Below are 27,877 nucleotides of genomic sequence, written 5' to 3' on the forward strand. Positions count from 1 at the left end.
GAGAGCGGGGCGGGTGAGTCACCCACACAAAGGAAAAGGGCCTTTCCCTCTTAGGCCGCTGCTTCCTGTGACCCCACGGTGTACTGGGCGCCGTCTTGGCACCTTCATTTCTTCTCGGCGTCTTGGAAGCAGGCCTTAGGGGGGAGGGGATTTTATGCGGTGGAGTTAACACCATGCTTAGTGGGTGGAGACGAGAGTTGGGCCAGCTTGGCACTGGTGGTAATTCTCCTTGGAATTCGCCCTATGCGAGTTCGGGTCGTGGCTTATTCTCAAAAGTCTGTGGGACGGTAGTTGTAAAAGGATTTTTTTTCCCCTTAAATTTAGGTGTCGTGAAAACCACCGCTCAACCTAAACCAAAATGGGAAAGGAAAAGACTCACATCAACATCGTCGTCATTGGACACGTAGATTCGGGCAAGTCTACCACTACTGGTCATCTGATCTACAAATGTGGCGGGATCGACAAAAGAACTATTGAAAAATTTGAGAAGGAGGCTGCTGAGGTAGGTAAAACAGTAATGAGAAAGGTAGTTCAGAGTGTTACCATCCCCAAAACTAGTCACTAGTTTATATCTGAATGTTCTACATAAGGGGGAATAAACTAGTGCTTACTGTTAGGTATCTATGTAACTTTGGGAACTAAGTTAAAGCCACCTAACAGGTGTAAAGTGGAATTCAGTGTTTCTGCTTAAGTGGGAGTAAGGAATTTCGAAGTTTGATCATGTTTTAGTTACCAAGTAACCATTTTTAATCCTTACAGATGGGAAAGGGCTCCTTCAAGTATGCCTGGGTCTTGGATAAACTGAAAGCTGAACGTGAACGTGGTATCACCATTGATATCTCCCTGTGGAAATTCGAGACCAGCAAGTATTACGTGACCATCATTGATGCCCCAGGACACAGAGACTTTATCAAAAACATGATTACAGGCACATCTCAGGTTTGTAGGATTAACTTAAAATTGTAGGCTTGCATTTTGCATCAGAAAAGGGGTGAGTTCATTCTTTTGAAGAACATTTAACAGGATAGGTCTTGTCTTTTAAAGGCTGACTGTGCTGTCCTGATTGTTGCTGCTGGTGTTGGTGAATTTGAAGCCGGTATCTCCAAGAATGGGCAGACCCGTGAGCATGCCCTTCTGGCTTACACACTGGGTGTAAAACAACTAATTGTTGGTGTTAACAAGATGGATTCCACTGAGCCACCCTACAGCCAGAAGAGATACGAGGAAATCGTTAAGGAAGTCAGCACCTACATTAAGAAAATTGGCTACAACCCCGACACAGTAGCATTTGTGCCAATTTCTGGTTGGAACGGTGACAACATGCTGGAGCCAAGTGCTAACGTAAGTGACTTCAAGACTTCTAGAGAGCGATGGAAGGGGCAGGTTTTGACACTTAACTGACAACCGTTTGAAGGATGCTAATGGACAATATTGTTTTAGATGCCTTGGTTCAAGGGATGGAAAGTAACCCGTAAAGATGGGAATGCCAGTGGAACCACACTGCTTGAAGCTCTGGATTGCATCCTGCCACCAACTCGTCCAACTGACAAGCCCTTGCGTCTGCCTCTCCAGGACGTCTACAAAATTGGTGGTAAGTTGAACATGACTATCAGAATGTAATTAGTGTGGGTTGCGGTACTGTTTTCACTTAAGGTACTTGACACCACACTTGTAAATATTTTAGGTATTGGTACTGTCCCTGTGGGCCGAGTCGAGACTGGTGTTCTTAAACCTGGGATGGTGGTCACCTTTGCTCCAGTCAATGTTACAACTGAAGTAAAGTCTGTTGAAATGCACCATGAAGCTTTGAGTGAGGCTCTTCCCGGGGACAATGTGGGCTTCAATGTCAAGAACGTATCTGTCAAAGATGTTCGTCGTGGCAATGTGGCTGGTGACAGCAAAAATGACCCACCAATGGAAGCAGCTGGCTTCACGGCTCAGGTAACACTTTAAAGTGGCAGTGTTCTCAACTTAACTGCCAGACTCCTGCCTTTTGAGATTTATTAAATGCAAATCTTTCCTCCAAGGTGATTATCCTGAACCATCCAGGCCAAATCAGTGCTGGATATGCACCTGTGCTGGATTGTCACACGGCTCACATTGCTTGCAAGTTTGCTGAGCTGAAGGAGAAAATAGATCGTCGATCTGGAAAAAAGCTGGAAGATGGTCCCAAGTTCTTGAAATCTGGTGATGCTGCCATTGTTGATATGGTTCCTGGCAAGCCTATGTGTGTTGAGAGCTTCTCTGACTATCCTCCTCTGGGTAAGGATGACTTTGAGTGTAATTAGGAAATTACAAGTTAGAAAATAGTGCTTGTGTGGAGAGTTTCTGATGGTCTAAAATTTGTTTTAATAGGCCGTTTTGCTGTTCGTGACATGAGACAGACGGTTGCTGTGGGTGTCATCAAAGCAGTGGACAAGAAGGCAGCTGGAGCTGGCAAGGTCACCAAGTCTGCCCAGAAAGCTCAGAAGGCTAAATGAATATTATCCCCAATACCTGCCACCCCAGTCTTAATCAGTGGTGGAAGAACGGTCTCAGAACTGTTTGTGTCAATTGGCCATTTAAGTTTAATAGTAAAAGACTGGTTAATGATAACAATGCATCGTAAAACCTTCAGAAGGAAAGGAGAATGTTTTGTGGACCATGTTTTTTTTGTGTGTGTGTGGCAGTTTTAAGTTATTAGTTTTTAAAATCAGTACTTTTTAATGGAAACAACTTGACCAAAAATCTGTCACAGAATTTTGAGACCCATTAAAACAAAAGTTTAATGAGAAACCTGTGTCTTCTTTTGGTCAACACTGTAACCTTTTGTATAGTACTATTCAGGTAAAATTAAGTGTTGCACAGACCCTATTTCTAATGTTAAAATATGCTGAAACAAATTTGGGTTAACATTTTTTTCATGGGTGGGAACTTGAGCATTTTCACCTTTCCTGAGGGAAAGAAACTCTTAGTAGTAAAAAGCTATGGGGAAAAGGGGTCTGTTGGTGCAACACAGAACAGGTAAGCAAAGAGTAACACCAAGGTAGTTACAAAACAGGCTAAATTCTGTAATACCAAAGTCTATTATGTTGCATATAAGACTTGTATTATGTCACATGCAGTAAACTTGTTATATTGTCACACTTTTAGTTTCCCAGTTATTGGAATGCTTTGTCACATAAATACTGGAATAGTTTGAAGTACCCTAAAACAGCCATTCAATAATACTTTACCTAATGGTAGAGTTAATTGTATCTAGGTTGTAGGAGAAAAAAATCTACTGAAAGTTTACTGTCAGTTAACTAGAAATCCACTTCGATAGGAATTTTCATCTTTAAAGAGCAAGGTTGGGTGAAGGATCATTATGCACTGGAGATTATTAACCAAGGTTTGAAGAGGTGCAATGGGAAATGAGAGGACCCATTTTGGAGAGGAGTGTTGGGTAAGCTTTGTTTTCAGTTTGGAAATGTTTTGGAGGTCTAGCTAAGTGTCACTCCAAAAACTAGCAATAGGGAATATTGAAAAATGATAGTTGAACAGGATGAAGAGCTCTTTAAAAAACTTAATTCAGTGTTTGGTAAATTTAATAGTGTTTGGGCAACAACCATCTAATCCTTGGCTTTGGATAGCTGGCAAATCTCTCAACACTGGTGCATTTGATAATCTTTACCCTTTGAACATTAATTCCCTGAACAGGCTTTTGCTTACAAAAAGTTTATCAGGCAAAAAGTACACAGGATGTGTCCTATTTTATAAGGTGAACAATGCTAAGGGAAATCCGTAGGTGAGGAAGGACTGCAGTTGAAAAAATTTTCTCATTGAGATCTAAGTTAGGTAAAATGGTCTTAACGGTACTACCAGGGGCACTGATGAGGTCTGTAAAGCTTAAGATTTTGTCCACAACTTAAATTTTTCACTTGAACAAATGTGCTTACTGTTAAGGGTTAGAGAAGATGATCTAGGTAAGGTTCTTAAAAATAGATCAATAAATGGTAGCTGGCATAAACAGTTTTGAACTGTAATGTTTGCTGTAAGGGATTTGTTCACCCCCCTAGAACTCAAAACTGCAGGAAATTGCTCCCACTAAGGGGAAGGGTAGGGGGAGAGGGATAGTGTCCAGAGAAGCTTCAGTTGGCTAGTTGGGATGCTTAACTCCATAGAATCCAATACGGATATGCCATTGTCTGGTTTGAGCACCACCTACTGGTGGTCACTACAAATTAGTTTGAAACCTGAACTTAAAAGTTATGGATGAAGCTTGAGTTTTTCTTTTTATTTGAAAGTGCATGAAAGGGAGTAGGGTCAGGGAGAAGCAGACTCCCTACTGGGCAGGGAGTCTGATGTACTGGGCAGGGAGCCTGATGTGGGACGATCCTGGGACTCCGGGTGATGACCTGAGCCAAAGGCAATTGCTTAACTGACCCACCCAGGGGCCCCTCTGCTGAGTTTCATATACTAATTGCATTTTGTGTTTGAATTGAGTAAAATTAGAGTTTTTATAAGACCAGAATGCTTCAAACTGGTGTTTGACCTTTGTTTTAAATTGGCAAGCTGTTAAATTACCCATGTTTGTAAGGAATCTCAGATGGGAGCTTGTTGAAATTTGTCCCAGGAATTCTGGTGTGATTTCAGAATATGAAATGGGAAAGGCTTTCTGGTTCAGGAGTTAAAACAGATTGTCAGTAGGGCATATCTGATTTTTTTTTAATCTGGTTATTCATCCAATGCCCAGAATAGGCAGTCAAAAATAAGTTTTCAGCCAGATCAGAACTCAATCGTATACCTTTTTAACACTTGGTCATTTACCTTCTAGGAGCATTCTGTCCAGTAACGGTTATTGGCTGTAGAAATAGTACAGAGTCCTTGATTTTAAGTAGAGCTTAGTATGGGGTGTAAAAACTGATAAATACTGCAAAAGCTGTATTTTTATGTGTATTTAAATTGATTTACCTTATTAACCTTTTCTGCTGAGTTGAGCATAGAGCTCAACCCAAAACTTTTTGTGGCCATTAGTAGTCGTAATACCTGAAATGGGCAACTTTAGAAAAAGGGTGACAACTAATTTCTTGTGTGTTAATGTGGCTTTACATATGCTTTAGATTGGTACTCAAAATGTTTAGTTCATTATCACAAAATGCTGCAGAAATAGATTGTCAATCGAAAGTTAAGATGCCATTCTGGAGTTAACCTGTAGCCTCCAGGGAGTGAGCAGTGAGATCTAGGTCGTGCAAGGGAGGAGTGCATGATGTTTTGGATGAGAGGAGTAAGACCTGTTTTCCCCTTTCTTTACCTTCCTGAAGCTTTCTTTCCTGATGTTTTATCACAATGTCTAGATTTTTTTTTTTAAGAGATTTTATTTCTTGGAGAATGAGATAGAGGGAGTATGAGATGGGGGAGGGTCAGAGGGAGAAGCAGACTCCCTGCTGAGCAGGGAGCCCGATGCAGGACTTGATCCCGGGATTCCAGAATCATGACCTGAGCCGAAGGCAGACGTTTAACCAACTGAGCCACCCAGGCACCCCTATCATGTCTTTTTTCACTACCAACCCATAGGTTCTTTTTCATCTAGGTGGTATCAAAGTCCCCTCCATTATTTGCAAGTCTCTGGGAATTTCCTTGACTTGAAACTGCCACATGTTTCCTGAAAGGTAGTTGACCCATGATCCAATGGAAATTTTTGAGAGGGACCATATGATTTTTATCCTTTTGTTTTCTAAACAGGACCTAAATGTGATGTCCATCAGTCACTAGTAAAAATGAGTCAAATAAGGAAAATGGCATTGACTTTGGACTGCCCTTAAAGGGGCCCATGGGTATCTTAAGAGTTTAGAGCTCTGGTTTTGTGGGAGAGACCTCATGATAAAGATAATGCTAAGTTAATGTTAAAATTACTTCCCAGGTAAGCAAGAAATATTAGGAAACTTTTACTAAGCAATTTAAAGGGTTTTCCTTATTAAGATATTTACATACAGTTAAAATTCACCCTTTTACACCATTCTGTAATTTTTTTTAAGGTTTTATTTGAGGGGTGCCTAGGTGGCTCAGATCAGATGATTAAGCATCTGCCTTCGGCTCAGGTCATGATCCCAGGGTCCTGGGATGGAGCCCCTCATCGCTTTCCCTACTCAGGGCGGAGTCTGTTTCTCCCAGTACTGTTCCCCCTGCTTGTGCTGTCTTGCTCTCTGTCAAATAAAATCTTAAAAAGAAAATTTTCATTTGAGAGAGCAGGGGGAGGGGCAAAGGGACAAGCAGACTCCCCACTGATCCCTGACCCAACCTGGAACTTGATCCCAGGACCCTTGAGATCATGACCTGAGCCAAAGGCAGATGGTTTAACCAACTGAGCCACCCAAGCACCTTTAATTTTAAGTTTTGACGGATGGTTTACCACAATCAAGGTATAGAATAGTTCCATCTCCCTCCCCACCCCCCACCGAAAATACCCCCTGCCTCTTTGTGGTAAACCCACTCTATCTGTAAGTCTTGGTAACCACTGATCTATTTTCTGTCCCTATAATTTTGTTTTGGCAGCAATGTGTCATACCTGGGTTCATACAGTATATAGGCTTTTTTTTTCACTCAGCATGATGAATTTGGTTAATCGCTTTCACATATATCTGTAATCTCTTCTAGAAGATTCATTTGAGTGTGTGGGCACGAGCTGGGGGAGGGGGCAGAGGGAGAGGGAGAGAGAATCTCAAGCAGACTCCCTGCCGAGCACCAAGACTCAAGACCCGAGCTGAAAAGAGTTGGGCACTTAACTGACTGAGCCACCCAGGAGCCCCTGTAATCTGTTGCTTTTTAAAGGACAGTTTATCCATTCCCAGCTGGGGGACATTTAGTTTCCAGTTTTGGAAGATTATTAATTGAGCCACTTTAAACATTCACATGTAGGTTTGTGTATGACTATAGGTTTTCATCTTATGTAAATACCTAGCAATGAGATCACTGCATCTAAAAGATACTAATGAGGGAGAAGAGTAAAAGGGACACAATTTGGATTGGCTAGAGAAGGTACTTGTCAGGAGTAATGGAGAGCTGAAGGACAAGTAGGAGTTACCGGAGCATATGAAAACATTACTTCTTAGACTTTTTTTAAGATTTTATTTACTTGAGCGCGCCTGGGTGGCTCAGATGGTTAAGCGTCTGCTTTCGGCTCAGGTCATGATCCCAGGGTCCTGGGATTGAGCCCCACATTGGGCTCCTGGCTCAGCGGGGAGTCGGCTTCTCCCTTTCCCTCTGCCTCTCCCACTGCTCATGCTGTTTCTCTCTGTGTCTGTGTCTCAAATGAATAAATAAAATTAAAAAAAAATTTTTTTATTTACTTGATGGAGCAAGCCCAAGCGGGGAGCTGCGAGCAGAGGGAGAGGGAGAAGCAGGCTCCCTGATGCAGGGCTCAATCCCAGGACCCCAGGATCATGACCTGAGCCAAAGGCAGACACTTAACCGACTGAGCCACCCAAGCGCCCCTATTTCTTAGACATTTAAATGTCTATATTTTAACCTCATAACCATTATGTAGAATCAGAAAAAATCTAAAGAATCTAAAAGCCTTTTTTAATCTCAAATCAACTTTGAAGTATACTCACTGAAATCTTCACTTGATTACCTCATTGCTGTGTATATCACGTATTGGAGGGCAGAGACCTCACAACAGCTTTTTTAGAAGGGCAGGTATACATCTCGAATAGAGGGTGGCTCCTAAATCATCCTATTGCTGAGGATTTTTTTTCTTAATTCATTATATTTCCTTGATGGTAGATTTTAATATACTTAGGCTCTAATCTAGGGTAATTGACTATTTCATTCTATTTACAGGAACCACTAATTTAAGATGCCCTTTTTAAAAAAAAATTTTAAGTAATCGCTACACCCAACATGGGGCTCGAACTTATGACCCTGAGAGTCACATGCTCCTCCAACTGAGCGAGCCAGGTGTCCCCAATTAATACCCTTTAGTCACATCTGAGCTAAACACTTAACAGCTCTTTCTTAACCGTAGGTCACATGGTTTCTAGATTCTTTCCATACCATTCTCCTTTCTAGTTCATAGCTGCTTTTTTTTCCCCCAGTTTATGGCTTTTAGTGTGTGCACCAAAATTAAATATATTATAGCTGTGGATGCTTAAGTGGATATAGATGTGATCTCTTAACGTAGAGTGTGTTTTTATTGACCCAAGAGATAAGTCACCTTATTTGGACTCTAGTTTCCTAAATTGATGCATTTGGACTAGATCAGAGTAGTTTAAGTGGGGAGAAGCTGTCCCTTTCTCATCATTTGTCTAATGGGCATGATACTGTCCATCTCTTGGGATTGTTGTGAAGATGAAGTGAGTTAGTGGATATAGACTCTGTACCCAGTACCTGGCCTATTATAAACAGCCAATAATAAAAGGTAGTTTTTAGGGGCGCCTGGGTGGCTCAGTCGTTAAACATCTGCCTTCGGCTCAGGTCATGATTCCAGGGTCCTGGGACCGAGCCCTACATCAGGCTCCCTGCTCAATGGGAGGCCTGCTTCTCCCTCTCCCACTCCCCCTGCTTGTGTCCCGCCGCTCTCGCTGTGTCTCTCTGTCAAATAAAAATAAATAAAAGATTTTATTATAGCTGTTTGGAAGATAAGTTGCTATAAAGCAACTTGGTGGTACTTCTGGATTAAGGTCAACAAATATCACCTGATTATTTTAAAACCCTCTTGGGATTTTTTTTAAAGACTTTATTATATTATATATATTCTATTTTATTTGAGAGAGAGAGAAGGAGCAGGGGGAAGGGCAGAGAGAGGCAGACTCCCCCCACCGATCAGGGAACCATGACCTGAGCCTGAAGGTAGATGCTTAACCTACTGAGCCGCCCAGGCACCCTATTACCTCATTTTTTAAATGTAAATTATACTTTTAAATCTCCCTTTAAACTATTTGTGAAGTTTTTTTTTTTTTTTTTTAAGATTTTATTTATTTATTTGACAGAGACACAGCAAGAGAGGGAACACAAGCAGGGGGAGTGTGAAAGGGAGAAGCAGGCTTCCTGCAGAGCAGGGAGCCGGATGCGGGGCTCGATCCCTGGACTCTGGGATCATGACCTGAGCCGAAGGCAGACGCTTAACGACTGAGCCACTCAGGCGCCCCTGAAGTTTTTTTTTTAATAACCTTTTATTTTTGGAGTAACTATCCTATTTTTGCAACTTTTCTATAAATCTAGAGTTCCTGTAGACACCCTCACCTAGTTTGTTTCCCCTAATGTTACCATCTTATACTACCATAGTACATTTGTCAAAACTAAGAAACCAACATTGATATGTTACTATTAGTCTCCAGGCTTTATTCAGATTTCATTAATTTTTTTATTAATGGCCTTTTTCTGTTTCAGGATCCAGTCCAAGTCACCACTGTTTTGGTTACTTTTAAAAACTCACATGTTGGGAGTTTATATTTATCTCTGCTGTATCTCATCTTGAGGCAATTTTGAATCTGGAACCTGCTATCTAGCATGTTAAATAAAAATGTGGGCTTTGTTATTTATACATGATATTTATAATGTATTTCTGTAAGTTTTACGTAAATTATTGATAAATACTAAACAAACTAGGTCCAGAAACAGACCTGAGGTATTGCACTATAGAACTGTTCTTTGATTATGATGGTCCAGCCAATTGCAAATTCACCTAATATTTAATAATCTAGGTCATATTTCACCATTTTTTTTTTAAAGATTTTTTATTTTATTTGACAGAGACACAGCGAGAGAGGGAACACCAGCAGGGGGAGTGGGAGAGGGAGAAGCAAGCTTCCCGCCGAGCAGGGAGCCCGATGCGGGGCTCGATCCCAGGACCCTGGGACCATGACCCGAGCCGAAGGCAGACGCCCAACGACTGAGCCACCCAGGCGCCCCATATTTCACCATTTTGATCACAAGATAATCATGATGAAAAATTTGGCAAATGCTTGGTAAAAGCAAAGTGAAATAGGTAATAGCTTTAAATTTACTTTCCCTTTTTCAGCAGACAATAATTTGCTGTGCCACTTAAGGTCAGTCAAGGTGGGAGTAAAGTCTACTAGGAATTTAAATTTCTTGACCAATCATGATTTACCTAAACGAGTTCGAGTTGTTCTAGCTTTTGTGAAAATTTACATCCAGAAGTGATCAGAATAGCAACATATGCAGTCTGGATATTCCCTGTAACACAATCTCTTTTGAGACATTGTCTAAGATGTAGGTTATTGCTTGCATAAAGCAGATTAGATTTGAAAATAGACGTAAGGGGTACCTGGGTGGCTCAGTCGTTAAGCGTCTACCTTCAGCTCAGATCATGATCCCAGGGTCCTGGGATCAAGCCCCACATCGGGCTCCCTGCTCAGCGGGAAGCCTGCTTCTCCCTCTTCCACTCCCCCTGCTTGTGTTCCCTTTCTCGCTGTGTGTGTCTCTCTCTCTCTCTAAATAAATAAATAAATCTTTAAAAAAAAGAAAGAAAATAGACATAAGTCAAAAGTAGGTAGTTTCATTTATTCTAAAGAGGATAATTGGCAGCTAAAACGGTAAGATTTTATGGTGTCCTGCAAATGTGGTTTCTAGAGGTTAAATGACTTGGTTAAATTTTTAGTAAAATCATGTGATTAGGGGAATATTCTAAGTTGGTGGCGTGATAAACTAGGGTTGCCACATAAGCAATTTGAGTTTTGAGTTCCTGAGCTGTCTGGAGCCACCCAAACTCAACCTTTTTTTTTTTTTTAATTTTTTTTTAGAGATTTTATTTATTTGTCAGAGAGTGAGAGAGCAGCAGGCAGAGGAAGAAGCAGGCTCCCCGCTGAGCAAGGAGCCCAATGCAGGACTCAATCCGAGGACCCTGGGATCATGACCTGAGCCAAAGGCAGATGCTTAACCAACTGAGCCACCCAGGTGTCCCTCTCTCAGCCTTCTGATGAGAGCATCTGCAACATTTTCTGAGGCTTGGGCTGTAACCATTTCAGGGGGGTGCAGCTGGATCATTGCAACAAAGGAAGGGTGTGACCGAGCCTTGACCTGCAGCCCTTCTCTTTAGCTATTGTCAAAACTTGATTGACACTTTGGACATCTCTCTTGAGCCTCAAGATTCTGTGTAGGCTGGCAACTCAGTAAATGTCTAACAAGAAATGAGGTGATTTTTATTCAGTTGGGTAGAGGGAACATTTTCTTATAGCTAAATCTTTTTTTTTCTTTAAGATTTTATTTGAGGGAGAGAGCCAGCATGAGCAGGGGAAGGAGTAAAGGGAGAGGGAGATCATCTCCAGCAGACTCCCCACCTAGCCTGGAGGGCACGACCCAGAGATCACGACCACAGCCAAAACCAAGAGTCGGACTTTCTTTTTTTTAAAGATTTTATTTATTCACGAGAGACAGAGAGAGAGGCAGAGGCAGAGGAGAAGCAGGGTCCCTGCTGAGCAGGGAGCCCAATGTGGAACTCGATCCCAGTAGCCTGGGATCATGACCTGAGCTGAAAGCAGACGCTTAACCAACTGAGCCACCCAGGCATCCCAAGAGTCGGACTCAACTGATTGAGCCACACAGGCACCCCTGTAGCTAAATCTTATACTGACGTTAGAGAATGCATCTCTTGGAACTCAGTTTCTCATATTTTATGTGACTGTTGGTGAATAGTTTTCTTCAAAGCTCTCATATCTGTCTCTGAAGTTTGTTAAACTGCCCTCCCTCCCACCTTTAGGTTCTGTGAAGTTGGAAATACAGAAAATTCAGTAAGTTTCCTTTTCATGGCTTGAAACATGGCATGTATGCTGGTGTTGTCTTACATACAGTCTAGAATGTTTCCTTTTAAGTTTAGATAGTCCTTTTTTTTCCTTAAGATTTTATTTGACAGAGACAGACAGGGAACACAAGCAGGAGGAGCGGGAGAGGGAGAAGTAAGCTTCCCGCGGAGCAGAGAGCCCGATGCTGGGCTTGATCCCAGGACCCTGGGATCATGACCTGAGCCAAAGGCAGACACCCAATGACTGAGCCACCCAGGTGCCCCTACACAGTCCATTTTTTATGTTTCTTAACATGTTGTTTTAAATTTTGATTGTTGTGTTTTAAATAGTGTAGACCAACTCTGAAAGAATTCAAAGAGCAACCAACATAAAGACTAAATTTGAATTATGAGGCACTGGATTTGAAAAGTAGTTGTTTAGCCTAGCAAACACTAAAAAAGTATTATTGTCTTCAAGTACATGAAGAGTATTTTAAATCTGCAGAGAGTGCTGTTCAGAGTGAAAATCACATTCTAAATTCCCCTATAGCCTCTAAACTCTGAGATAATGCTTAGATTGAGTGCTGTAATGGTTCATTAAGCATGGCAACTCCATAAATGCTTAGCATGAGATAGGCTACAAAGTGTGGGAGTGGGAGGGACTTGAAGGTTAAGCCCCGAGAAGGAGATTGTTTAGGAGAGCTGGAGAAACTTTCATCTAGTGAAGGACTTCTGGTCCTTAGGAGGAAAAAAAGTCACTGAAAGTGGCAGAAAGATATTGTGAAGTCAGAATAGCTGAGATCCATGCCCAACAGCAACTTGCAATTATACTTTAATCACATCACCTAGCCATGCTATAGCATAGGGACAGATAAGTTTTTCCTACATTGAGAAATACACACATGTTAAAGAATCCTAATATAGGGGTGCCTGGGTGGCTCAGATGGTTGAGCGTCTGCCTTTATCTCAGGTCATAATCTCCAGATCCTGGGAATGAGCCCCATGTTGGGCTCCCAGTTCAGCAGGGAGTCTGCTTCTCCCTCTCTCTCTACCTCTCTCCTTGCTTGTGTACACACGTTCTTTCTCCCTCTCTCCCTCAAATGAATAAATAAAATCTTAAAAATCCTAATATATTGGGACTTTCCCAGTAGGGAGTAGTGCTATTATTCAAACAGACTGGTCTTTTTCAAACATTTTTGACTAGGATCCATAGTAAGAAATACATTTTCTATTGCAACACAGTGTAACACAGTATTTCATTGCATCTAAGGTGTTTTCAGTTGGAAGTCACAAATGCTGCCAATTTTTTTTTTTTAAGATTTTATTTATTTGACAGAGACACAGTGAGAGAGGGAACACAAGCAGGGGGAGTGGGAGAGGGAGAAGCAGGTATCCCGCCGAGCAGGTAGCCTGATGCAGGGCTCAATCCCAGGACCCTGGGATCACGACCTGAGCCGAAGGCAGACAGTTTATGACTGAGCCACCCAGGCGCCCCAAATGCTGCCAATTTTTAAGATTCTATTGACTATAGAACATATAACAATTTAGAGATGATAAAAGGAAAAAAATAAGTCCTAAAATTGGTAAAATATAATTTGTATGTTAAGTACTGAAACAAGTGTCAGAATAGTATTTTTATTTTTATTTATTTATTTATTTTTAAGATTTTATTTATTTGAGAGAGAGAGAATGAGAGACAGCACGAGAGGGAAGAGGGTCAGAGGGAGAAGCAGACTCCCTGCTGAGCAGGGAGCCCGATGCGGGACTTGATCCCGGGACTCCAGGATCATGACCTGAGCCGAAGGCAGTCGCTTAACCAACTGAGCCACCCAGGCGCCCAGAATAGTATTTTTATTACCTATGACAAAAATTTTCATAGCTTGCTAATGAATTGCAGCTAGCAGTTTGATAATGTTGATTTAGAAGTGACAGTCAAAATGAGGTTCTAATCTAGGTTGAAACTAAAAAATGACCAAATATTTTAAAAAAATAATAAAATTCAAACTCTGGCTACAGGAGGTAACTTTACAATTCAAGGTTATAATGGCTTAATTTAGCATAGGTTCCAATCTTCAATCCTCCCTTCTCTCTCCCTGAATCAATGATTTTACAAATGCTTCATGTTCCTTAGCTGTTTCCTCTTTTTTATTTTGGTGTTCCTGTTGAAATGAACTTTATTTTTTTTAAAACTTTTTAAAATTTATTTATTCATGAGAGACAGAGAGAGAGAGAGAGAGAGAGAGGCAGAGGGAGAAGCAGGCTCCCAAGGAGCAGGGAGCCCGATGCGGGACTCGATCCCAAGACCCTGGGATCATGACCCGAGCCGAAGGCAGACGCCTAACCATCTGAGCCACCCAGGCGCCCTGAAATGAACTTTAGTACCTGGGCTTTTCTAACTGCCAGGCAGTGTGGTCTGTGGTGGGTAGAGGAAATCACAAGTGTGGCCAACTTCTGTTGGAGGCTGACTATTGTCATTGTTGGGGGAGATTTTTTTTTAGAGCACAAGCAGGGTTGGTGGGGAGGGATAGAGCGAGAGGGAGAAGCAGACTCCCTATTCAGCAGGGAGCCTGACGCAGGGCTCGATCCCAGAACCCTGAGATCATGACCTGAGCTGAAGATAGACACTTAACTGACTGAGCCACCCAGGCACCCCATTGGGGGAGATTTCTATGAAGTACATTTTTAACTGATTTTTCCCTAGAGCATGATGGTCTATAGCATTCTGGCCAGCAGCATGAAAAGGTAAGCAAGCTGTTTTGGAACACTCTTTTTAAGCAAGGTAATTTTGTAAAAGTTTAACACATTTTAAATTATAGATTTAAAGATCCTAAACCAAAAGGCAGAACCTAAAACAAATGTTTTCCATCATTTTTTAGTGAGTCAGTTACTATTATACTGGAATCACATTATAAAACTTAAATTTCTTAATATGTATACTGTCAACTAGGCCCAAATTACAGCCATCAAGAACTTTCCAAAGCATTTAAAAACTTTATAATTCCTCAAGATAAATTTCAATCATTAAGCACCCCAAAAGCACCACTGCTTTTACTCTTGTGTTTAACCAGAAAAAGTTTTATTTTATTTTATTTTATTTATTTATTTGTCAGAGAGAGAGCACAAGCAGGGTGAGCAGCAGACAGGAGAAGCAGGCTCCCTGAGCAAAAAGCCTGATGTAGGACTCGATCCCAGGATGCTAGGCAGACACTTAACCGACTGAGCCACCCAGGTGTCCCCTAACCAGAAAAAAGTTTTAAAACACTGATTTCCCTTCTGGTGCTAAACAGGTAGTGCAAAATGGCCTTTTAAAAATGTACTATAGTATGTAACCAATATTGCCTCTGTAGTAAGAATTCTGTCTAGGAACAGCCATAACTAAAGTAAAAGTTACTTTTTGAAATTACTAAATCAAGTATCAAAAAGAATTCATCATTGCTAAATGATCCAGCATTACAAATACTTTTCACTTGCTACTGATACTACTTTAATGGAAAGACTAAAATTAGATGAAACAAATCCATGAAAACTGAGCTACATCCAAGTAGCCATATCTGATTATAGCAATGAGCTTTTTGGCTGCCTCTGACCCATAATCAGGCTTAACACATAGATCTGTTCCCAGAGTGACTTCAGGGCCCTTGGTATGGTCTTAAGTATCTGCTTTGGCCTGAAGCTGATATGGGAACTGCTCCTTAATGATACCAGAGATCCGAGTTGGCATTTCCAGGAACAAGGAAGGCTCTCTGGCCCACTTGTCTGTATTCATCCTCTAGTCTATACAGAAAGGTTAAGGTGAACCAGTCAGCCAAAGGACCCAGGTGGTCACCCCACCCTAAACTTCATGACAACATAGAATCGAAGTACTGAAGAGGAAGAGAGAGCCAGCAGCATTTCAGTTTTTTTTGTCACTTCTGACTTAAAAACAGGGAAACACTAGTCACCAGTTACTATGGATTTGTCTTTATTGTTTAGAAATCATGGCCATAACAGTTTTGCAAGAAAATATTGTATGATACAAAATTTACCTTTATTCTCCCTTAACTAGGTTGCCAAAAAATTTTCTATATTGTGGATCATAGGAAAATATCATTTCCAACCTTTCTATTTTACAGGGTTTTCATTAATGTTCAAAGATAATTACTGGTGAGAAAAAAAAATGACTGGTGAGGATTTCCTGCAGAAGTATAGGAATCTCAAAAGTTAACTTTCACCCTACATATTATATTCCAATGCTGGAAATCAGCCTAATGATTCTACGTGATTTTCTATAGTTTAAAATTTGTAGCCCTAAGGATTTGAGGGCTTTGAAATTGCCTCATTAACCAAGCAAAAGACTACTAACTTTCAAAACAGGTTTGAACATAAGACTTTCACTTTGGAGGCACCTGGGTGGCTCAGTTGTTAAGCATCTGCCTTCGGCTCAGGTCATGATCCCAGGGTCCTGGGATCAAGCCCCATGTCGGGCTCCCTGCTCTGCGGGAAGCCTGCTTCTCCCTCTCCCACTCCCCCTGCTTGTGTTCCCTCTCGCTGTGTCTCTCTGTCAGATAAATAAATAAAATCTTTAAAAAAAAAAAAAGACTTTCACTTTGGTAACATTTAATGGACAAGGTCCTTATAAGTAGGCAAATCTGCAAGCTGAGATTTTTCTTCAGGTTTAGTTGTGGGTCCACTATTATCTCCCTGATGAACACTGCAGTTATATTAATAGGCTCACTGTATTAGAGCACCTAAGAGAAAGTATAAATGAAAACTTTATAACTTTTTCCAGATACATAAAAAAGCACGGTTATAATCTCTGCCCTCTTCATAAATTAGTGACAAATCGTAATAATCTAGTAAGTTTATTTTATTATTTTAATAGGTGCTAAATATAAATACTTATACCCTATCTATACTCTTGTACTACTTAAAAGTCTTCTATGAATATAAAGCTATAACTGTCTCTCTTCAAGGCTTTCTGTATCACATAAGGACTGATCAGTTTTGGGCAATGCATTCATAGCCATCTGTCTTTGCTGAGTGGTCTTCACAAATCGAAGCAGATTGATGATGGCAGCAGGTGTCACTCCAGGTATACGACTAGCAGCCCCAATCTAAGAATTAAAACCATAAAACATAAGTGAGCTATATCAAATCAAATCAAATCTATTTTGTTAATAATCTGTATATTATAGTTTATAAAATATTTTCAGAACTTAATGTATCTTCAAAATAACTATAAAGTAGATAAAGGGAATGTGATTACTATTAATACCTTCATTTTACAAATTAGGGAAAATGAGCCTCACAGAAGTTAAAGCAACTTGTCAAAGGTCATGTTATATTGACCGAATCACTCTTCCCTTTAAAAATAATTTTTTTCAAAAAATTTTCCAGGTTATATTTTTGTTAAATGCCTTTTATTATATGAATCACCACTAAAAAAAGCCATTGTCCATTACTATGATACACCATCATCCATTTTTAAGATACAACTCAGTTGCAGAAATGTTAAATGGGCATCTCAGAATGGATAAATATAGCCTATTATCTTTAAATATTTCTTATTAAAGTCCAATACTATATACCATATAATAAAATTTTTAATTTGTTTACAGACATTTACAGACACACATATACACACACTGAGACAGAAGCATGGGGTGAGGGACCTTTTTTTTGGCTCCCCTCTTCCTCCTAGTAGCTTCTAAGCCAACACTATGGAACTCCTAGGGAGGGAACCAAGCGGTGATTTGAAAACCACTCACATGTATTAACCTAATGTGCTTTCTTTTATGTCATGCATTATACTAGTTTGCACTGGGACTAGAAAGTAATTTTAATCAACTCAATTCTTCTAGTTACTTATTTAGACTAAGTTTTTTTGTCTCTCAAAAACAAACCAACATCTGTCATACAGAGATATAATTATGAAAATAAGAGGTTAGATTTTTTATGATGAACTAAAACATTAATTATGTGGCTGCTGTAAATCCAGGTTTAAAAAATTAAAGCACCAGGTCTTTATAACCTGCTCCACTGCCTGGTTTCTTACCGTTTCTGGGCGACTGAAATGTAGCTTCTCTCGAACTTCATAAGACAAAGACACATCTCTGAGGGTTAAATAATCTAGGTCTTTTGGCAGTTGGAGTGCTTCATCTTGCTGAACTTCGTTTATTTGTTGTTGCTGATAGAACAACACTGATTCATAAGTGGCTGGTGAACAGAATTAATTATGTTATGACACTCAGAGTATATTTACTTGTGTTTTTATAACTTTTTACAATTTACAAAAAACTTTTGTATATATTATGTCATTCAACACTTTTCCTAACACTAGGAGATAAATGGGGTTAAGTGTTCCCTTTTGTAGATGAGGAAATTGAGGCTAAATGAGAGAGGGAGTATCTTGCATACCAACTATAGCATTCTGTTTGATAGTTTACTGCATGTCCTTTTCATTTCAAAAATCTGGAAAATTGGGGCACCTGGGTGGTTCAGTTGGCTAAGTGTCTGCCTTCGGCTCAGGTCATGATCCCAGGGTCCTGGGATCAAGCTCCAAGTCGGGGTCCCTGCTCGGTGGGGAGCCTGCTTCTTCCCCTGCCGCTCCCCAGTGCTTGTGCTCTCCCACTCTCCCTCTCTGTCAAGTAAATAAAATCTTTAAGAAAAAAAATCTGGAAAATTAAGGGGCTCCTTTCTGGATCAGTCAGTAGAGCATGTGATTCTTGATCTCAGGGTTGTGAGTTCAAGCCCCACGTTGGATGTAGAGATACTCAGAAGTTTAAAATTCTGGAAACTTAAGATACTGCTTTTCCTCTCAGTGCAAATTTTCCCTCTCAGTGCAAACCCTCAATAGGCTGTGGTTTTGAATGTTAGGTCCTAAAGATCAGCTGTTTCTTTAAGAAAATGGTTTTCAGAATTATGTCCATATAAAGCTATAGTTTTTATTTATTCATTTATTTTTAAAATCTTTTTAAAAGATTTTATTTGACAGAGAGAGAGACAGCGAGAGAGGGAACACAAGCAGGGGGAGTGGGAGAGGGAGAAGCAGGCTTCCTGCAGAGCAGGGAGCCCGATGCAGAGCTCGATCCCAGGACCCTGGGATCATGACCTGAGCCGAAGGCAGACGCCTAACGACTGAGCCACCCAGGCACCCCTAAAGCTATAATTTTTAAAAGTAGAGATTTTTAGATGTAATACATAATTTAAGGTTTTATTCAGAAGTGAAGTTAGGATAATTTAGCAATTATTTTGTATAGCATTCTGTTCTTAGAAAAATAAACTTAAAACCTGTTTGGGTGCCTGGGTGGCTCAGCTGGTTGAGCGACTGCCTTCGGTTCAGGTCATGATCCTGGAGTCCCAGGATCGAGTCCCGCATCAGGCTCCCTGCTCAGCAGGGAGTCTGCTTCTCCCTCTGACCTTCCTCCCTCTCATGCTCTCTCTCTCTCAATAAATAAATAAAAATCTTAAAAAAAAAAAACTTAAAACCTGTTTTAAAATCTAAATTGAGGTGGTTACTGTATTCTGTTCAAGAAAGCCAGTCTCCCCTCAAGGTTTTGGTAATATTTGCTTCTGTTACTTGACTAGCAGAAAATCTCAGCTCAAATTTGAATTACAGGTCATTATCATTCTGGGCCTTAGCTTCTTTTTACTTTTTTGTTTTGTTTTGTTTTGTAAGTAGGCTCCACACCCAGCATGGAGCCCAATGTGGGCTGAACTCACAACCCTGAGATCGAGACCTGAGCTGAAACCAAGAGACGGACACTTGACTGACTGAGCCATCCAGTCAGCCAATCCAGAAATTGTAAGGGCTGACTCAGATGACTTCTGATGGTCTTTATGGCAACAAAAAGTTGTGAAGTGCACAGGCCTCACAGTTAGACAAGCTAGGTTCACATTCCAGCTCTGCCACTCACCAATTGTGTGATCTTGGGCAAGTTACCACTTAATGTAAAATTAAGACAATAATGTTAATACCTACCCTTCACAGAACAATTCTAAATACTAAACAAAATACTGCATGTAAAGGGCTTAATACAAATTATAATATGACAAATTAGCACAAAAAACTGTAATATAATTGTATGACTCATAAATAGACCCCATAGGGGATCAGGGAATATAAATGAGACAATATATATTTAAAGGTATATTTATTTAAACTTCCAAATATATATATAACAAAACCTGAGAGAGAATACAAAGAAGAATCTGAAGAAATTTGCTATCTGGTGGGGAGGGGGTCCATGTAGTGATTTGAGAATCACTGATATATTTTAACCTAATGTTTCTTTTAAGCCGACTAGAGTCTTTATATATGCCAGAGTCTTTAAAATACAAGGGAAAATAGTAGCTACTCTGTGGCTGAAGTCAGGGTTTTCTATGAACAAGTTAAATTCTGGATTATTCTATCTCAAATCTGGTGATTTATGGAACAAAGTAAAACTGCAAACCAAGTTTAAAATATAGAATTTAGGGGCGCCTGGCTGCCTCAGTCAGAAAAGCCTGTGACTCTTGATCTCAGGGTTGTGAGTGGAGCCCCACACTGTGTGTGAGATTACTTAAATAAACTTTAAAAAATAAATAAATGAAATATAGAATTTAATCACCTGTACCCAGGTGATAACAGCCTGAATGTTCAATAAGTAATTTTTACTCAATAGAGAAATTATGATGTTGAAATAAAAGGTCAACATTTTTTTTTTTAAGATTTTATTTGTCAGAGAGAGAGCACAAGCAGGGGGAGCGGCAGGCAGAGGGAGTAGCGGGCTCCATGCTGAGCAAGGAGCCCGATGAGGGACTTGATCCCAGGACCCTGGGATCATGACCTGAGCCAAAGGTAGACACTTAACTGACTGAACAACCCAGGCATCCCTGTCAACATTATTTCTTATACATTAGTATAAGTATAGTGTCTGGTCATTTGGAATAATGATTCTCAAGTTTTGTTGAGTTTCCCTTTGGTGCTAGACTTCTGTTAACTTGCATGGTGGGTGATAGGTAGCACTTGGGTCACCCTGTATGTATAGCCAAAGGATAGCAAAGTGATAGATCTCTCTGGAACTGAAAGAAAATGCCATTGCTGGAAGGAATGCAGCATTCTTACAACCTTGGCTGGTCTCTAAGGAATTTAAAGTCCTTTTCTATTTGAACAATACATCATTATCCAACTTTTCCTACCCTTCTCCCTAGCTCTTTATGTTCCCTGCCTTTTCCTCTACATAATTTGCCACTCCAGGAAAAAACATCTATCAAAATGCAGAAGCTGATATTATCCTTTTTATGTGTGAAATTTTTAATAATGAAAAACTTAAAAAAAATAGACTACAACTACAAAGTCATCTGTAGCTTTGATGCTCAGTACACTGACCGAGAGTATTAGAGCACGATATGTGTTATAATATACCAGGGGCAGGCTCAGATTTGCCTGATGCAAAGTAAGTATTTTAATGGTAGAGTGTTCCGGTATATTGTTTTTTTTGTTGTTTCTGTTTTTTAAGATTTTATTTATTAGAGTTGGAGGAAGAGGGAGAGGGAGAAAGAATCTGAAGCAGACTCTGCGCTGAGTGCAGAGCCTGACACGGGTTGATCTCACGACCCTGAGATCATGACCTGAGCTGAAAACAAGAGTCAGATGCTCAACAGACTGAGCCACCCAGGTGCCCCTATTCTGGTACATTGTTAAAGCCAAAGACAGTATTATTTTTCTCATCGTTAGAACACTGGATGAGGAAAATGTAAAAGAAAGTTTAAGGAAAAAAAGTTTTGTGTTTTTTTGGTTTTGGGGGGTTATTTTTGATAAACCTTATAGCATTTCCCAAAACTGGAAATATGCTCACAAATTACCTAGGGATCTTGTTAAAATGCAGATGCTTATTCAGTGGGTTTGAGGGAGACTGTGAAATTCTGTAATCCTAACAAGCCCCCATGTGTTGCAATGTTGCTAGCCTGGGAACCCCACTCTGAATAGCACAGAACCCCACTCTGAATAGCACAGAGCCTAAGACTATGCTGGTTCTATGGTAATAATAGCTCCTCTTAACATAGAGCTCGTTCTCAATGAATCTGCTATCCATTCATAATTTGCACAAATGGAAAAGAGAATGTATAGGCATGTAAGTAAAAAATTATTTTCTACCTTCTATTTTCAGTCTTTCAGCTAGCTCTCTACATTCAATGTACTTCTTCAAGGGCTCTGGAATAGCCTTGGCTAACAACTTCATGTCAACTTCTTCGTACTTCAGAACATCTAGAGCTCTGCAAATATACAAAAGTTTCATTAGCATAGGGGTAAAAATAAAACAAACCCAAAACAAGATGTAGGGGTCTATATTATATAAGCCACATTAAGAAGAAGATTCCTTGGAAATAATGCCAAATCTCAGAATTAATACTAATATCAAAAAAGATAAACTCCTAATTCTTTCCAAGCACAGTCAGCAAATGCAGTAGATTTGCAACACAGGAGAACCTCAATAAGACTAGTTTGTAATTCTCCCCAACTCCTCTCCTTTATTATGAGAAAATAAGTTGTTGGTAAAGGTTGCATTACTATAATCCTTTTGTCCTCCCTTTCTTGTAAGGACAAAATATCCTCTGATAACAAGGGTTTGAATTCCCTAAGAATTTACATCTAAATCATGTTAAGCCCCATGTCCTGTGAAGGAGTCATCCTCTTGCATGCTCAAAACCACCTGAAGATCTCTTTCTTGCTTTTGCAGAACTCCCCTAGTAAGAACAAGAGGCCCCTCCCTGTATGTTTTAAGGCTCTGCAAAACAAACTGATGAAAATGATGGTCAAGGGTTCCTATGTATTCTTCCAGTCAGATATTTTCTAATTTAGTATAATCTCCATTTCAGTTTTTACTGATTGGGAACTTTAGGGAGCTAATTCTCAGTTCTACTTCCACTACTCTGGTTAGGCTAAGGCCTCCTGAGCCAAAGCAAGGGGAGAGGAGAGCAATCAATACATGCAGCTAATAGAGACAACTGCTAAAATTCCCAGGCAACTTACATGGCTCACCAAAAGAACATGCCTGAGTATAAATGCTGACAGGTAGATTAGATGAGATTTGCAGTAACTTGACTGACTCATTGACACCTGTTAAGATCCAACTAGAGAGAAACTTCAGGTATGTTTCATCTCCAGAAGTTCTGGTGCTCCTTTGGCCAGTTTAATCCCTTTCATACTGATCTCAGATTCCTTCTTGTTATCAGTCATCCTCACCCCCTAATCCTTCCCTAAGGTGAAGTGAACCACACCAATTGTTTCTCTGTTAATTATTACTGACATCATTTACATGTGACTTTTTTGGTTATAATTTATTTAAAAGGAGAACCTTCCTACACTGTTGGTGGATATGCAAGCTGGTACAACCACTCTGGAAAACAGTATGGAGCTTCCTCAAAAAGTTGAAAATAGAGCTGCCTTACGACCCAGCAATTGCACTATTGGGCATTTACCACAAAGATACAAATGTAGTGATCAGAAGGGGTATGTGCACCCCGATGTTTATAGCAGCAATGTCTACAATAGCCAAACTATGGAAAGAGCCAAGATGTCCATCGACAGATGAATGGATAAAGAAGAGGTGGTATATATATACAATGGAATATTATGCAGCCATCAAAAGGAATGAAACCTTGCCATTTGCAACGATGTGGATGGAAGTGGAGGGTGTTATGCTGAGTGAAGTAAGTCAATCAGAGAAAGACATGTATCATATGACCTCACTGATATGAGGAATTCTTAATCTCAGGAAACAAACTGAGGGTTGCTGGAGTGGTGGGGGGTGGGAGGGATGGGGTGGCTGGGTGACAGACATATGGTGAGCACTGTGAATTGTGTAAGACTGCTGAATCACAGACCTGTACCTCTGAAACAAATAATACATTATATGTTAAAAAAAAAAAAAGATAGTAGGAAGGGTGAAATGAAGGGGGGAAATTGGTGGGGGAGACGAACCACGAGAGACTATGGACTCTGAGAAACAGACTGAGGGCTCTAGAGGGGAGGGGGGTGGGGGGATGGGTCAGCCTGGTGATGGGTATTAAAGAGGGCATGTACTGAATGGAGCACTGGGTGTTATACATGAACAATAAATCATGGAACACTACATCAAAAACTAATGATGTAATGTATGGTGATTAACATAATATAATAAAATTAACGGGGGGCGGAAGGTATTGCCAGGGTAACTAAAAGTGGTACATAATGAGTTCCATTGTTGTCAAGACCTTGGTCTACTTAGTTGAACTATGGTACTGCCCTTGGCTCACCTCATTCCTGTGGTCCCAAGACTGGGAAATATCCTGCAGTTTCCTTCTCATTTTGTTTGGTTCTCACAAGACTCACTGATCTGTATAATTTCCCCATATTTACTGCCTTAATTCATTTTACTTCTATTTACTAATTTTGATCTTTCTCTCTAACAGATGTTTTTGATAAATTCTGTCCACCCAAAATCAATTAAATTAATTATCAAGTCAACAGAAAGCCAGATCTGTCCATCCAGGGTTGCCAAGTCTTCCCAGACCTCCCAACCAACCTTCTTTACTGTTAATTACCAGTCATGCATTATCACCCTTTGAGGATGCTTGACTCATTTCTTCCTCAGACCACCTGCTCTAGGAATGTCCAGAAATTCTGGTAAGTTTTGCTGTGATTCAAGAGACAAATTAGGTCAACTAATTAATTACAGAGGCCTCATCTCAAGCTACAATGAAACCTTCCTTAAGCGCCAAGAAGAAAATGGCTGGGTTGTCTTTTAAACTACAGAACAGGGTGCCTGGGTGGCTCAGTTGGTTAAGTGTCTGCCTTCAGCTTAGGTCATGATCCCAGGGTCCTGGGATCGAGTCTCATGTTGGGCTCCCTGCTCAGCAGGGGGTCTACTTCTCTGCCCCTGCCCTGGCTCATGTATGTGTACTCTCTCTCTCTCAAATAAATAAAATCTTAAAAAGAAATAAACTACAGAACATATTGGAACACACCTAATGACTAACCAAAAAAAGTGTTATCTTGGAATCTAGCACGATGGTGACAACCTCAAAGAAAAGACCTTGATCATCCAACTTAAACATTTTTTAAAAATAATTTATTTACAAGCCTTGGAACTGTTCTCAGGTCCAAACTTTTAAGACCTGCTTTGAATCAAGCCTAAGTCTCAGAGTTCAGAGCTCTGGCACAGAGAGAACAAGTTAGCACACCTCAATAGAACACAAGAGAAAATCTAACACATTAGTGTATTTCCCTATAATCCTGACAGGAAATGTGTATGCAGTTACTTATGTATCTCTTCTGTTAAAATGCCTGTTCAAAGTCTGGTTCAACTTCTGAGTGCTTAGCACAGAGCCTGGCATGTACACAGTAAATGCAATAAATGTATTTTGTCCAATTTTTTATCTTTCTAGCTTTACATATCTAGACATTGATAAAGTGAATTCATTTAGGGAGTCTGCATGCTAGACTAAATATTCTGCTGAAATAAAATATGGCGACTGGGACCCTGGTTTCTCCCAAAGGGAAAGATACATGAATTTTTTAAAAAAGCATTTGGCTAAATTATTATTTTTTTAATCACCTTAATAAAATCACTCTTGGGATTAGTTTGATAAAAATGTAAAACTGCTAGCCTTTTCATTCATAGATTAGCTTTTTAGACTGTGTTAAAAACAATCAATTACCCCACTGGCAATGTTACCTCATATACATTAGTTACATTTAATGCAAATTCTAGTTAATATAAACTTGAAATATATAAATTCTTTGCAAAGAGTCTGAAATAATGTGAGCCTTCCTAAATTTAAACAAACACCTGGAATACTGAGTGGATTATAAACTATATACTACTGCCATCTCCCAGTGCCACTTAGCTGGTAAATATATCCACCGTCCTCATTTGTCAATCAGGCTGTCACTCCCGTGAATAAGATTTCCTGGCTTGGCTGACTACTATGCAGGTTCTTTTTTTTTTTTAAGATTTTATTTATTTATTTGACAGAGACACAGTGAGAGCAGGAACACAAGGAGGGGCAGTGGGGAAGGGAGAAGCAGGCTTCCCGCCGAGCAGGGAGCCTGATGCGGGGCTCGATATCAGGACCCTGCGATCATAACCTGAGCTGAAGGCAGACGCTTAATGACTGAGCCACCCAGGTGCCCCATGCATGTTCTTTAACACTTACTGTTACTATAATTAAAAACCTGCTTAAAAGCCTCTAACAACAGTGTCAGTGCTTTGGGAAATTCCTGTGAAAATGAAAACTTGGGAATAGAAGTTATAAACGATAAGACACCATGATGAGATGAAAGTTGAACAAGGACTCATTATGCCAGGCTGTTAGTCAAGGAGACAGCACTGGAAGATTAGAGATAATAAAAAGCAGCATTAAAATGGGTACACCTTTTAAGTCCACAAAATCCTGCACAAGGAAAACAGGGTTTTAAAAAAAAAAAAGGGGGCGCCTGGGTGGCTCAGTAGGTTAAGCATCTGCCTTCGGCTCAGGTCATGATCCTAGGGTCCTGGGATCGAGTCCCGCATTGGGCTCCCCGCTCTGCGGGAGGCCTGCTTCTCCCTCTCCCACTCCCACTCCCCCTGCTTGTGTTCCTGCTCTCGCTGTGTCTCTCTGTCAAATAAATAAATAAAATCTTTAAAAAAAATAAAAATAAAAATAAAAAATAAAAAAAGGAAAAATATAAAAGGAAAATATATTGGAGACATAGGTGCAAAATCAATGCCACCATATTTGCTTCTAAGCTACAATGATTTTAAGATTTATGCCTTCTGGGCAACTCCCCACTTGAATTAGCTTACATTTTTTTAAACAGGAAAAATGAGTGGTAAGATATGCAGATTTTGAACTATGCAAGGTCCTTAGGAACATATCTATGAAGCAAAGCTCTATATTTATGTCCTTTAGATTCAGAGTCCATTTAACCAGAATGACAAAAGCAAGGACAAAAAAAACCCCTAACATGTAGCAAGGAACTCTGCCAGTAAGTCCACAGAATTTAAAATACTCTGTTTAATCAAAGCGGTTTTTGGGGCGTCTTGGTGGCTCAGCTGGTTGGGCGTCCTACTCTTCATTTAAGCTCAGGTCATGATCTCAGGATCGTGAAACTGAGCCCTGTGTCAGGCTCCACACTCAGTGCAGAGTCTGCTCAAGATTCTCTCCCTTTGCCCCTCCCCCCCTCACATGTACACACACCCTCTTTTTTTTTACTAAAATAAATAAGTTAAAAAAAAAAGAGGTTTCCAATTACTCCATACTTATAAAAGAAGGCAGATTAACAGTATTTCTTGGTTTGTACCCTCTAAATCTTAGGAAAGCCAGAAGAACTCAATGGGAGCCTCAGAAATATTATATAAAAAAATAAATAATTTAGAATCATATATATATTTAATCCTGAATAAAGAGTTGAGTTACATCTAAAGATTTTGAAAAGAAGCCAAAAGTAAGCTAAATTCATTTAAAATAGGGAATCCAAAAAATAAAAAAAATTAAAAAGGGAATCCACAAGTAATGTCTCTCTGAAACAATCTCACTTTTCTGTAAAGAGTGAGAAAAGTCTATGTTAAAAGTGCATACCTGAGAGGCAGACTTTTACCAATACTTATAGAAGCCTCTGGAATTAATTTTTTCCATTTAGAACTTGAAAACTCAATGGATTTTAGCACAGAAATGCCTTCTTCCAAAGAAGACTTCATCCAAGAAGCTCTTTCATATCGTTGTTGGGACACACAGCCAACTTCCTTATACCCTAGAAGAGGGAGGGGAAGAATATAATAAGAGAGGTTTGAAGGAAGAGTAAACCTGGTTGTAGGACTCAGTGAAGAGTTACCTCGGAACGTGAGTCGGCTGTCGGCATTATCAGGGCGCAGTGACAGACGGAACTCTGCTCGGCTTGTAAACATGCGGTAGGGTTCGTTGGTGCCCAGTGTGGTGAGGTCATCAATCAAGACTCCTATGTAGCCTTCTGTTCGGCTGACGACAAAAGGAGGCTTGCGTTTGACCCGAAGACTTGCATTGATTCCAGCTATCACACCCTACGAGAGGACTGAAATGTTTAACAGGCCATTACGAACTGAACAAAGAGCTACCTTAGAACACTACCTGGAAAAAACAGCGTCGGGTATTAAGAAAGCAGGCACTGCCCAGAAGAGAGAGAACAGACAGAGAAAATGTGATACGTATTCAAAAACA

The 27,877-nt window shown here is 40.1% G+C and overlaps 1 protein-coding gene and 1 long non-coding RNA gene across 3 annotated transcripts in view; one reads left to right on the top strand and one right to left on the bottom strand.

Moving 5' to 3' along the window:
• Nucleotides 1–1,815: 1,815 nt before the first annotated feature.
• On the top strand, nt 1,816–9,500 carry LOC118357188. The gene is made up of 2 exons (XR_004820208.1): nt 1,816–2,441; nt 9,349–9,500. It is a non-coding gene; the product is annotated as an uncharacterized LOC118357188 (long non-coding RNA).
• Nucleotides 9,501–13,949: 4,449 nt separating this feature from the next.
• The window catches only part of MTO1 (mitochondrial tRNA translation optimization 1), a 31,730-nt gene continuing 17,802 nt past the window's right edge, over nt 13,950–27,877 (bottom strand). For both annotated transcript variants that reach the window (XM_027601773.1, XM_027601772.1), the window contains exons 8-12: nt 27,516–27,720; nt 27,263–27,434; nt 21,816–21,934; nt 17,733–17,893; nt 13,950–16,791 (exon numbers count right to left, since the gene is read on the bottom strand). In XM_027601773.1, coding sequence (XP_027457574.1) covers nt 16,630–16,791; nt 17,733–17,893; nt 21,816–21,934; nt 27,263–27,434; nt 27,516–27,720 — 819 coding nt within the window. In that variant the 3' untranslated portion in view covers nt 13,950–16,629. The remainder of the gene's footprint in view (nt 16,792–17,732; nt 17,894–21,815; nt 21,935–27,262; nt 27,435–27,515; nt 27,721–27,877) is intronic.

Source organism: Zalophus californianus, chromosome 7 (genome assembly GCF_009762305.2).
Source record: "Zalophus californianus isolate mZalCal1 chromosome 7, mZalCal1.pri.v2, whole genome shotgun sequence".
Taxonomy (NCBI): Eukaryota; Metazoa; Chordata; class Mammalia; order Carnivora; family Otariidae; genus Zalophus; species Zalophus californianus.